Below are 13,798 nucleotides of genomic sequence, written 5' to 3'. Positions count from 1 at the left end.
CAATGAAGTTTATCTCGTCCAGGAGCTCTTCCTGTTTTCATATTGGCTAGGAGAAATTATGTTACATCAGGAACATCCTCCACTTTATCTAAAACAATTATCTGTTTCCCCGGGGAATATGAAATAAGTTCTGTTGCGGGAGATGGATTTTGGTGTCGCACGACCGTAAGTAGCATGGCACACCCGGGTTTGGGGGGGGGCTTCATCTCGCAGTGGACAGAACAGTATAGTGCTGTGGGGAGACTGGTCACTACCACTTTAGCTCAGGACTGCCAAAAGAGATGAGCACCGTCATAACATTGATTCAATAAAACCAATGATTGTTCGAACATGGACACTGTCTGACTTGAATATTCATACTTGACACCGGTCAAAGACATTTGGCTGCTGGGTTTCAAGCGAGTGGTGGGAATGTATTCCCCTGGAGACTTAGCCTCAGCCCTAGCTCACTCCACCTAGGACTGCCGTTACAGTCTGTTCTTATATAACGCGGCATTTGCGTTCCTAAAGAACACCGCGTTATGGAAAAATCGTGTTGTAATAAATAATATATAACATAGGGTAAAGCACAGGTCACGATAACGCGTGAGATGTGTACGCAGGCTGAACGATGACTGCTGAGGTGCGTGGGTAGCATCTAGAAGCATCCAGCAGCATCCCAGCGCATTGTGCGATGCTGCGCCGACGCAGCCGTAACAACCGCTGCTTGGATTTGCTCTCCGACACAGCGGTGTTGCTGCACTAGTAACAAATTGGCCACGTTCTGTTTACGTGACAAACCTTACTAATTGGCTGTGTCGGGTGGTGGCGGGTTTAACGAAACATTTATACATTTACGCGATCTAACCCAAAAACAACTCAATTATAGACATAGTTCCGTTCACTCGATCGCGTTGTGAAAAAAATGTGTTCCCGAATACATCCGTCGCGTTCTATCCAATTCGCCTTTTGAAAACACGCGGCGCTCTCGCAGGACTATCCGTGTCTCAAGTTCTTGGAGTGTCGATCTCTCGATCTCTGAGGGTGAAGCGCGCCGGTTCCCCTTGAGCTGCGTTGGTTGCCGTTGGCCGACCGACATCACATTTGGGCTCTTATGCACGCTCACATTCTGGACACTTAAATCGTTTTCCAGCACCTTGGTCAATCCGCTACTGGATGACGACCTTTCCAAAACAGTGTCAGCCGCGGGGGTTGTCGGACCATACTTCACCACGCTGGTCCGTACGGTTTGGTGAATGGGGTGGGTGTGGGGACCAGAACCGGTTCCGACATCGCTAATGTCAACGATGGTTGATAGCCGATCACAGGTGGTCGGTTTCACAAACGGTGCAGTGAGCTAACCACTGTGACACCACTCCTCCGACCCCCGCCCCCTCCCTCCCTGTGTATACTTCGTAAAGCCATACACATTGCCCTGGTACATCGACTGTACACTATGTTCCGATAAAGACTCTGATATTCTCCGTATTGGTACTTATGTTGGTCCCAAGACATCGATTCAAAGGGGATGGGGCCCATGCCATTCCAGAGGAAGGCCTAAGACTCTGCAACTCCCTACTGGTTGAAATGGGTGTCGTTCCAACTTTGCAGGGATTTGGGGGAAAATGCAAGGGCTTTCTGTTCGCCCACGCGTTTTATTGCAAGGATTTGTGTGTTGGTTATGAAAAACAAAAAAGTTATATAACCTATGTTAAGGCACTTTGAGGCCCCACAAGGGCAAAGATACCATATTAAACTTTAAATGCCGATAATGACGTGGAAATTAGTTGTGTTGAATTGAAAGCCCTCAATGAAAAACAACGGTCCTGCCTTGGCAAGGCTGTGGAGGGGGCTCCTTAAACTCACATTCCTCGCACTGCACCGTCGTTCATCTCTCCAATGTTTACCACTCCTCCATTCAGACGCATCTTCTCGTTAATATTAAGTCATCACACGTCGCACACGTCCGATGATTCGCGGACATGGGAAACTCGGACCGAAGTTTCCCACGAGGACTGCGCGTTGAGGACACTGTGTCTGACCTGTGTTTAAAGGTCACGCCGTGCGGCCGAGCGCCAGTGTTGGGTAATCCGCAGGTCCAGATTTATTAATTTGGTTTGTGGGGGACGGGGGGGGGGTATTACCTCGCGGTCAAATCGGTGCGGCAGATGTGCTCGTTTTATTTATACATTGTCCTTCGAAGAATTAATTTAGATTTTCGGGAAATGTGTTTTTTTTTCTCTAGGCGATGGCTTCCCAGCATTGGCGTGTTCCGGTCACTGTTTAGGCTCCGCCAAATGAATCGCGCAGCCTCTGCCGAGTGCCCAGATGTTGCGAGCTGAATGTGTTTTTCTTGAAAGTGTACGTCAAGGGAGATTTGCAATCAAACGGAATGTATTGTCAGAAAGTGGCCTGATGTTAGACGTAAACATGTTGTGAAGCTTTGCTCTCGGTAAGATAAACACTTTGTTTTTTACATCAAGAGTGGGAACGTCCGATTTTAAATAAAAGGCATTCATTAACACGTGCACGGGCTTACAGTGTTGCTTACATTCGCGTGCACTCGGTGAATTTACCCGGTGGGTGTGAGATCTATGGGTTCCCCAGTGGGGCGTCCTAGCTTAAATGCCCTTTTGCAGGTCCAAACTAAAAGTGGTTTCCCTACTCAAACGGGCATGGGGGTGATGTTTGTTTCCGATTTAAAGCCCCGATCCAGTGGTGGAAATTCCCCATTTCCTAGACGAGTAATTTTTTTGCAGCTGCTAAATCGGGCGACGGTGCATGCTCGCAGGAGCTTTACGACACATTTATTACCTGTACAAGGATGTGAGAGCTGGCTGCGCGTTCCCTTTCAAAGGGGCCGCGTTTAAGGATGTCTTTAAAAGCCACGCTTGTGCTGTTTAAACCTGCGTTGGAGGGTTAGGTTTCAAACCGGTTTGTTTGGCCAGAGCTGACAATGCAACGGTGTGACGGGCGTGGCTAAGGCCTGGATTGCCCAGCTTCGTCAGGGCAGTGCAGGCCTTCAATTGGCCCGAACTTCAGGTGCAGCAACCCCAGTGCAAGTTAAAACTCGATTCGTACGAGGTGTCAGTTCAAGTCTCTGAGGGGTGTTCAGCCTCCCGTGATCAAGCTGGGTTCTTGAGTGTCCAGTGCTCTCTCGTTATTCACGAGGGATACATTCCGGAGATGCTCGTGAATAACAAATTTCGCGGGTGATGATATTGGCTCGCGAATATGGCACTCACAACTTCTGCAGATGCTTCTAAAGTTGCGAGAAGTTCTCTCTATCTCTCTCATCTCCCTTACCTCATCACTCTCTCCCATCACATTCTCTCTCGTCGCTCTCTCTCCCATCACATTCTCTGTCATCACTTTATCTCATCACTTTCTTTCTCTCTCTCTCGACGCGTGTCGTGTAGAGTTCCAGATGCAATTTGCGGATCGACAAACTTGCGGAGAGACATTTCGTGAATAACGAGGGAATAATGAAATGAGTTCATGGTCTCAGCCCAGTCACTGATCACTGTATAAAAAAAATACACATTAAATACGTGTGTTTGCTTTTTGGCGAAATTCTGCTTCTGAGAATTAAAACATCAATCTGACCATCATGCGGAAATATAATATCAGAGTTTTGTGTAAAGGTGTGACCCCTGCTGTGTGAAGGTTCGTCCACAACCCTTCTCTGACACACCCAGCATACCGCTCTGCTGCGAGATTCATGATGGGATTTTTCACCTCGTGACATTGCACTATCTCATCTCACGCGGTGACATAATTGGAGATATAATGGGAAAGAAACACCGAATGAAATATACAAAATTAAAGTCTATTCCACATTTAGTCTCAATAGTTCAAGTCGACAGCATTGAACTGATTTTTGTGTGATGAAAGTGTTGCCCTTCCCCCTGAACCCCCGATTAGCACGGTTGGCGACATACGGTGCAAAATAAGTTCAACATACGTAGCATACATACATATCCATTGGGGGCATTTGAGAAGTGGTGGGAATTCCATGTTCCCGTGGCAGAGGTCAGTTTCTCCCTGGGACATCCCTTGTTGACTTCCCAGAAAGTGGTTCTCAATTTGATGGGCCAAGTTGATGCCCGACTGGGATTTTGAACTCCTAACCTTCTGATTGTGATTTGTGTGCTCTGTCACAACAGAGCACATCCATATTTCATATTTAGTTGCAAGCTTCAATATTGTAATTAGACTAGGCTAGCCTGTGCAACATAATTGAAACCGTGCCTCTTTGATGCTCATCGCTGAATATGCCATATGGGCAGTTTTAAAATAGATCAGCTGTTTCAAATAAACAAACCAATTAGAACCAAAAAAATATATCTGCCAGATTTTATTTTTTTCATGTTTTATTTTCCATTGTTTTAAAATGTTGAAAGGCATCCAAAAATGCTCAAGTAAAAAAAAAGGCCCAGTCAGTGAGATGAATGCAGAAAATGTAAAGAGCTATTTTAACAGGGGTCAAGTTTGTCCGTTAAACGCACCGGCGGTTATATAAATGCTCGCCAGCGGAGCTGGGTTGTTTATGTTCACCATTTGTATCCAGGATGGTGTAGCAACGTAACGATGGCTCGGAGCAGCAGAGGCTCTCTGAAACTGCTCGAGTGCAATGCAGAAACGGTACATCACGAGGCCAAAGCATGCGTGATGTTCGTGGGATCCAATCCGGTGTTGACGTAGCCAAGGCAAGCTGGCCGCTCTGCCCGACTCGAGTGTGGAGATTCTTGACGCTTAAAGCAAGAGTAATTATAGTAATGCTTTATTTTCGCAGTAAAGCCTCGTGGAGTCAGATGGCTAACTTCTTCAATGCATGTCCGGTTTGGGATGTTTGGCCAGTTCCTTTGGAAGTATTTTTTGTGGATGGGAGGAAACTGGCGTGCCTGTAAAAAAAAACATGCATCCAAATAGGTAATAAGAAAACTACTTGCTATGCTGCTTCTTACAGATATCTCGCTACCTCTTTAGATAGATGTCTCATGATCACAATGTGTTCTCGATCTACGAACAGAGCACTGCAATGTTAGTGGATTGACTTGATCCTTGATCAGGATTTGAATTTGTAATGGTCAAATTGTGAGTCGTGTGCTCTTGCCTCTTAGATACTTCCTTCCGATATTAGGAAGCCACTGGTGCTATGCACCTTTGGATATAGGTTGAAAATTCTTTCTTTAGAACTGCTTATTGTGTGTTTAGTTTGTTGTCTCCCCGCCTGCACCTCATATGGTTGGTTACGTACGGTGCGAAAGAGGTTCAACATACACGCATACAGACAGAGAACCGAGCACGCTTAAAAGTGGGGTACAGTGGAATAAATTAAACCTGAGGCTTACCTGCCTCTCGGGCCAAACTGGATTTCTCAGAGTGGCGGTGTCGGGTGTGGCACGACATAAATTAATGTATCCCCCCACCCGCTGCAGCTGCTGAACTACGGCCGCCGTCGGAACTCTGCCAAACCAAGGGTGACCCATCGGGCAGGTACGGGAGACGGCGATGCCAACCCCCGCGATGTCGTAAAAGTCTGTGGATGTTGAGGATGTGGGCGCATCGCGGCTTGGGCATCCCATAGCGAGTGGTGAACGGAGCAAACCTTCCTGGCCATGTCGTGAATTCTGCCCGGCCACTGTCGCCCAATTTAGAGAGCGCGTGTGGCTTGCATAATAATACCGTAATCTAATTTGCACATGAACAACATGCGGTGGCCGACATGGAAAGCTGTGCCATGTTGTGTCCCTGAGGACTACGGATAAGCATCATTGACCTAGTTACAACACTGACGTGTGCAACCCTTTGTCCATCTGCTGCTGGATGAAGGCCTGCCCACACCTTTCAGTCACGGGGGTTGTTGAACCATACATCACCGTGTTTTGGGCGGTGCGGGTTTGGTGGAGTTGCGGGGGGCGGCCCAGTACCGGTTCACATGATGTTGGTCCACGGCTGAGAATCAAATTTGGGTCGCGGGGTTCATAGCGCAGTGCCCTAGCCAATGTGCTACCGCTCCATCCCCACAAAGCCGAATGATAATACAGAATGCAATTGCGCTACTTTAGAGTTTCATGCACCGTTTAGACTGGGGCAATATTGAGCCACGAGGTATTATTTTATTTCTATTGACGTAGCAACACGTTCATCGTTGTTTACACCCTGGCGTCAGTGGCAGTTTATCGACTTAATTGGTTGTCGGCATTTTGAGTTAAAATTGTCGTTGCTCATGTCACTGTTGCAGGAAGGACCTCCCTTTTGAGGGGGAGTTCTAGAGGGTAATTGGCCTACTCTTCCTCTCCGTCGAAGAAGAGGTGGGAGTCACCCTCACGGTACCCCACCGCATGCTATCTGCCAATTGACGGATTGTCTCGTACCCATTTATACTGCTGGGTGGACAAAGGTGGTTGGGACTTAAGGGACATGCCCAGCGTTTCAACTGCCACACCTAGAGGTCAAAGAAACGACCTCTGCATTGCAAGTCCAGAGTGCATCCCCCACATTGTGGTAAATTGTTTTTCCAAAATTTCATAACGCCAGGAGTGCATGACCGACGGGGCATTGTGCGTGTGATGGCAAAGAGCCACTCTTCATCGGTCTCCATTGGCTACAGCTGGTGTTTGGGATTCATAAAATCAATTGGAGATCAGCATGTCACATCTGTTATTACTGGAGTCAAGCTCTATCACTGGGCATGACGATGGTTTTTTTATATAACAGATTCTAAGGTTTGACAGGTGGTCAGTTCATTTTACAGTGGAACATTCTGTCGCAAGTGGGCATTGTTCTCAGCGTGAGAGATTCTTGCCCTCTCTCTCACCTTTGGGTCATCTACCAAGGACAAAATGATAGTGCAGAACGTTTGTTGCTGATACTTTCTTTTTGAGATTATTCTGAAATATCCGCCAAAAAAAAGCCAAAGTCTCCCCAATGCTCAAATGAGCATTGGCCGGCCGCTGCTCATCCCGGCTGGCAGTTCTAAAGCAATTGGTGGAAATTCCTCATTCGCGTGGCAGGGACCCACCATTATTACATTTCTCCGTAGTGCACCAGGCACACGAGCACCGTCACCCATGGAGGCACGCGTCGCACGCGCCCAGCAGAGGGACGCCGCGTGCGTGGATGACCTCTCGCTGTCAATGTCGCTTTTATTCTCGGAGGAACAGCAGCTGCATTAAGGCGCTTTTGTCAGCATTGCATTCATGTTGCGCCAGAGCCCCGCTCGCTAAACATCTCGAGAGCGAGAAGCGTTCCCTTCGATGCTGACATTTGCAACCCTCGCTGCGACGCTGGGCCACGCACTCGTTCCGGTGGCAATAAAAAGCAAAATAAAATAAAAGACGGAGAGGCCAGAGAGCGCGTTTCACGTACAGTGATCCACCACGATCCTGGGGGGGGGGGGTGGTGGTGGTGGCGAGTGCGCTGTCATGCAGCAGCTATGCGTGGTGGCGTGGCGCGCACAGACGGCGCATGGCCACATCGACAGTCACCGCCTAAATTTAGCCGCCATTGGGGACAAGTGGAGATGTCATCTGGGCTTGGCCGGCTCGAGACTTCCTCCGGGAATATATGCCGCTTGACGGCACTCTCTTATTGGCCGTGCCAGAATTGCCAGAGTTGAGGAGTGAGTGCTATTTGGTTGGCTATGAACGGATGCATCATGTTATGGTGAGTCGATATTATTTTTTACTTCTTCACCATCCCATGCCATTGATTCGGTGTTTTTTTTTTTGGGGGGGGGTGGACGCGTCCCGTTAGGTCGCAGCGGCTGTTTCGACAAAGGGGCTGCGTCGTAGCCCCACAGACAGCGTGTGCACTCGCCCGTCGGCTCTCTGCTAGCAATGTATTCGCAAGGTACGGCGAGGTAATATTGACCATTTTGCTCGTTTCGACTGGCGGTTTCGCGTGGTGCGTGCGGCGCGAATGTTGACGGCTACGACAGGCTGGGGACGAGCGTTTCCAGTCGAAGTGCGGTGGGTTGTGCATGTAATCAGGGACGTTCGTTACACGGGGTGGGATATTCACGGCGAGGCGAATGCAACGCTGCGCTATTCGGTTTGCGCGAGTCGAACGCGCAGCGGTGCGTCTTTGCGGGGCAACAACGGTCATGGTGCTCGTGATGTTTTTCATGCGAGTGTCGTGCGTTCGAGCGTCGAGCGCTGTCGTTCCGTTGCGTTCGTGGGACATCTCGTGAATTGTTGAACGCGGTACGTCGTCTGATTTGCGTGGAATGCGTATGAAGGATCGTGGGCGTGTGGTACGTTAAATAATCACGTTGGAAGATTTAAAAAAAATGATGCTTGCGTATTTTCAGCAGTCTTATCAGTCAATGTTTTCTCATTGTGAGTGCATTTTGTTTACCCTAATTATAAGCAGGAAAAACGCTCATTAGTCATATCCTGGTTTGTGCACGTCAGCGTAATGCGCTCATCACCCGCATTTGTGGGTAGGTTTAAGGGGTCAATCTAAATTTGTTAAAATGATATACCAGTGGTTATTTATTTAACCGAGGACGGCTCACAGTCGCTCCTACATTCTTTCTGTTAAGAGCAAGGTCCTGTGCTTGGTGTGTTTGGCCAATCCTGCTTTCAAAGAAAGTTTCTGCTTATAGGAGGAAACCAGAGTGTCTGGAGAGATGAAAAAAAATATCCCATATGCGCACAATGGGGGGAAAAAAACCCCAAATGGAAGCTGTCCAGACAGCTCAGGATACCTGCTTCCTGCACCGCCTTTAGCCTGCCCCACTACTTGACAGCCCAGCCAGATTGCACATGATCTTCGCACGGTCCACCAACCCCCTCCCCCCCCACCTTTAAAGAAGCGATGGATTACACAGGCAACGCCTAACCGGCAGCCTGGGATGGGATCGTAACAGCGCTGCCTGTTTAAAAGGATCGCACCGGCGATGCGACGTAAAACAACAACGACGCACTCGCGATGATGAATGGGTGCAGGTGTCAGGCACACGCTGCAGAATGCTGTGGCTGTCGTCTGGCTAGCAGGGCTGTAACATTATTGGCAGCTTTAAAAAAGAAAAAAGGCTGGGGTTATGTTCACAGATGTGAATGTTGAGGAATGTATGTGTGTGTATGTATGTATGAGCTTCGTACGTAGCCAACCGTGCTAATCATGAATGGACGTGTTGACGAAATTCCCCTGTAAGACAACCCGTGTGACCGACACAGCATGGGGAGGCCTTCATCCAGCAGTAGATTGACAAAGGACCGAGTTCTTTTTACGCAACATGGTTCCATTACTTGCCATTCTCATTCCACCGCTGGACAATTGCTTCTCTGTGTTGATGCCCGTGCAGCATGTGTCTCTTAATGCTCCCAATTCGCTGCCTTGATAGCGTCGCTACCGCTTCACTTTGTTTGTTCCTCTCCATAAACCCTGCAGCTGCACACTCGCAGGGTCCACCCACGTTCCTTCACAGTGAGTGCCGTCTCTCGACTCGGTCGACGCATTTCTCCCTGCCACCCGTAAAACGAGACCGCATTACCCCAAGACTCCAGTCCCTATGCCGGCTCCCAATCCAGTCATGGATAAAATATCGAAATCGTGCTTCATATCCCCAAGGTCCTCCATTGACTTACCTCCGCTGCCTGCTTTGTCCCCTCTTATCTCACTCTACCCCCGCCACTCATTCTTTGCACCAAAAATCAGAGCTTTCTGTCAAAGACCCCGGTCATCCTTGAGTCAGTGGGAAGTTGCTCTTTTTCGTTCACCGTGCTAATAATCTGGAACTCCCTTCACACAGACATCCATGCTGATGATTTCCTGCCAATGTTCAAGCACGGGCTGAAGGTCTTCTTACTTCCCCTGACTGTGACCGACTGCCTCTCTCTCGATGTAAAATGAATACAGAAGCGGACTTTCTTTCCCCAGAATTCCCATGTCCCACTGTTCTGTCCAGCATCTTGAGATGCGGCTATATTAAGACGCTATATGAATACAAACGGTATTGCACTGTATCTTAATCGGAGCTTGTTGAAGGAAAGATAGATGCGACTCACAGATGGCTTATCTGACACATTGTTGAAATGCTGTCTCTTGAAGAGAAAGTCCGCGAGAGGGCCGTTTGCAGATTTGTCACATCGCTGTCTGCCAGGGTGACACGCTTCTGCGCACGCAACGAGCACAAAGTTATCGCCGCAAGACGGTGCGAAATTTAATATCATCTGGTCACATTTGCCCACCCCGCACGGCCATTAATCATAAACTTGTTTTTCCCATACATAATCCGCCGTTTAACCGATAACCAAGCGATCAAATCGTTATTCCAACTTTAAAAAAATAGTTTTTATTTATTTAATTTGACAAGAACCCGGTGAAGGGCACGAACCATTGTAGGGGAGGTGGGGGGAGTGGGGGTCACAGAAATTCCGCGGACTGAATTCCGAGCTCAGTGCTCCTGGGCTCCAAGAAGGGGAGAAGATTTGAGCTCCTCAACATTTTATTTTATCAGGTCGTGAGTTCAGGTGCAGTGCGCGGAAAACACGAATGATAGATGAGCATAAACGTCACACGAGGGATGTTTGGTCAAGATGACTCTCGTGTGAGTGAGAACAAATGAGACAGAGTCACGATGTCCGTGGCAGCTTTCAATTCTGGATACAACTGAGTGACTGTGAAGTTCTACACTCGCATGTTTGTATTCTAGTACATTTGAATGTTGCAGTACATTACCACAGCACTGTGCTGTGCCCTTATGTGTAGAGCCGTCGAGTCTCTGTGTGTGAGTGGTGTCCTTAATGTACCTGGTAATTTATGAACACAGTGCTTCATTACATTGCTTTAGCTAGAAAAGCCTCAAATTATTTTTTTTGGAGAGTCTCAGGATTCATACTCTTTGGTTCTTTCGGTAAAGTCACATAGGTGAAAGAATTATAAAATAAAAATAATAAAATTATCAAATTAAAAACATTAAATCACGACGTTTCGATTGCAACACAAGCAATCGTCATCAGGTGTGACAACCACAGCAAGAAATTATTTTTACTGAAGTGGGAGAGCTGCCGGAGTTAAGGGGTTTGTATGAGTCAGATAGGGCGGTGGGGGGGTGAGGTAGGGGGGTAATAAGGGGAGCGTTGCGTGTGCGCTAGGGACTGGGACGTGGGACTGGGCAGGGGGGGGGCTAGGAGTAAGTGGATACGGAGCCTGGAGGTGAGCGGGGGGGGGGGAAGAGCAAACCGCCAACAAGGGTTGCGGTCAAAACAGATGATGGCGCTCAAAACAAACCAATAGCCGCACTGCTCAACGCTGAGGATGCAATTAACTCGGTAAAATCTAGAATGAAGTCTCAGGATTTGTATATTTTCACCTGCTGGAGGGAATCGCACTACGCAAAGGAGCCTGATGCATATGAGGGACACCACTCAGAACCTCCAACACACACACACGGAGAGAGATTGGCAATGGCTGTCTGTTTACAAGTCGCCTACACCCAAATATCCGATCTCATCGTATCTCATAAGCTCGGGGTACTGAACCTGGTGAGCGGGAATAGCAGGTGTTGTAGGCTTGGGATGAAGCGGGGGGGGGGCCAGGGGGTGACAGCAGAACAATTTGATTTTGTATCTAAGTGTGCGGAATATTGAGCGTTACCCCATTGTCTGTGCGAGTTTTCGCAAAGTTAGTCCAGTCTCTTGCCACATGCTGCCCACTCATGGGCTCGAGCAAGAATCCCATTGCCTCAGGAACCTCCTGAAATAGTCTTGAGAGACGCTGCTATGCTTTGCTGGGTAAATAAATGTCGTATTGTGATTATCATCACACGATGGTTGCTATGTGATGCACCAACCCTTAACTCCACAAAAACGCTGCGTTGCAGGCGCGTGCCATATTGCCCGGGTAAACATTTGCAAAACAGAATTTAGCAAATGGGACCCTAAAAATAGGCGAAGGATCAAACGTATTATGCAGTGTTTACAGTATCTGTTAACGTCAGCGCCATTATCCTATAATTAGTACACACGGGGGGGGCTTTAGAATAAGCAAACCCATTAGTTCGGTATGACCTAATTTAGTATCGAATTCTCAAAAGTTTTTCCCAACCCCTCGCGTAAACAGATACATCGTACATTGTCTCACGAGTCGTGCACGTGCACGACCATCACACCAGTTTAGCATTCTCGACAATCTACATTACGTTGCCAGCAACATTTTGTGGGTTTATTTTTGACAGAAATGCGTTCAGTGGAGTATTAAAACATTTTTATTACAAATAATAAGAGTTAAACGATAAACAATTTCCGATTATAGGTTAATATTCATATTCCATTTTAAACGATTCATCAGGAAATATATTTTAAATGCTACTGTCGGCAGGCCCCATGGTGGACAGTGCAGTCTCCAACTCTTATTACTAATTACTATTATTTGCTGCCACTCTGTCTCCCTGGCTGCTCTATTTACGTAGAAGGGCATTTGAACTTTATAAACAGAAGTCAAAATCGCAATTAATAAATTTATTTTTGGCGACTCCGTCCCACCGCGCACATAAACGCCGCGACCCAACAAAAATCAGTCCTCTCGTTCTTCACCAAGCACCCGTCGTTGTAAAATTTGCCGTAGTCATGAACAAAACTTTGATTAGCGCATCGTGTAGAGCTCGTCGAGAGGAATAGATTTCCATGTCGTTCGCTTTCAACAGGCATAAATTGACGTCGCAACAAAGTTTATGCGAGAGCCGGGGGCTAATGGGACCCCAGGGTCCCGCCATAAGGTTCAATTGCCCGAAATGTCACCTTTTATATATTTTTCCTTTGAAGGCCGCAGCGTTATTGATGGAACGTTTTGAGGTTTTTATGATTTGTGCTTCTGCAACACTGCCGAAGAAATATCGCCAAAATAACTTTTGCTTTACATGAAATGTAGGTGTTGGGCAAGGCCACGATGCATTTATTAATCAATTTAATATCGATTCGTAAGCTTACGATGCGTTCGTAGATTCGGGTGTATAAGAATCGACCGTCCATTTTATTATGTCAGTTGTATGTAAATGGTACGGAAATTGCTGTATTCTTGAACAGAACTGCAGAAAAGAAAATGAAAACAACTGAAATGTGACGGTGAAAATGGGACATAAAATGATTGAATCTTGAACCTAACCACGACCATCAGTTGTAACATATATTTGAGTCAAGCTCCAAATCAAGTTTGATATATTTAAGTCGCTGGGAGTTTGGCATTACTAGGTCTCTACGAGAAGGTATGCCATCTCAACGAGAGTTCCCATTTATACGTTTACATACATAGCTCAACATAATTTATCAACACTAACAGGATCTGAGTGACATTATTTAGACTGGAGAAACACCGATTTTCCTAGAGGCTTCTTACACCACAGGCCTGCAGGTGTCGTCGTCGTCGTAGAAATGCAGTAGCACATTTGGTTGAGCAGCAAGGCTTTCCGTCATAATTGCAAAGTTCAAATCCCAGACAAGGCCACCTCAACACCATCAACACTCATCTTGAGTCAGTCAAATGAGCACTACCTGCTGATACTGCACCCCTGCTATAGAAATATGGAGTCCCCGACCACTGACTTAATTTTACGCATAGAAAGCAGTGCCACTCTACTGGCAATATTATTAGAGGCACTTGCATATTTTTTTTACGGTAAATATTTGGCTGGGTTGCGAATATCCGGTTGGGTTGGGCTGCTGTTAAGTGGTGAAAGCGCTTGGCTCACAATTGGAAGGTCTCCGGTACAGAATCTCAGCCAGGGGTCAACTCAGGCAATCGTCCCTCCAGGGTTGTTTTCAGATACGTGGCACTTTGTGGGAAGTCTTTAGTGGTTGTCCTACGGAGA

General features: G+C 47.3%; 1 protein-coding gene across 4 annotated transcripts in view; it reads left to right on the top strand.

Moving 5' to 3' along the window:
• Positions 1–13,798, top strand: part of LOC133343860 (homer protein homolog 1-like) — a 34,141-nt gene that overhangs the window by 1,636 nt on the left and 18,707 nt on the right. For 2 of the 4 annotated variants that reach the window (XM_061553789.1, XM_061553786.1), the window contains exon 1: positions 7,221–7,650. The exons of 1 other annotated variant lie outside the window; for it this stretch is intronic. In XM_061553789.1, the coding sequence (XP_061409773.1) occupies positions 7,628–7,650 (23 nt within the window). In that variant the 5' untranslated portion in view covers positions 7,221–7,627. Of the gene's footprint in view, positions 1–7,220; positions 7,651–7,739; positions 7,847–13,798 lie in introns of those variants that run through there. One more of the 4 variants, XM_061553787.1, reaches the window with a different exon arrangement.

Source organism: Lethenteron reissneri, chromosome 18, assembly GCF_015708825.2.
Source record: "Lethenteron reissneri isolate LAM-NWPU_2019-01 chromosome 18, ASM1570882v1, whole genome shotgun sequence".
NCBI lineage: Eukaryota > Metazoa > Chordata > Hyperoartia > Petromyzontiformes > Petromyzontidae > Lethenteron > Lethenteron reissneri.
Note: the sequence above shows the minus strand (reverse complement) of the source record. Positions and strands in the feature narration are given on the sequence as shown.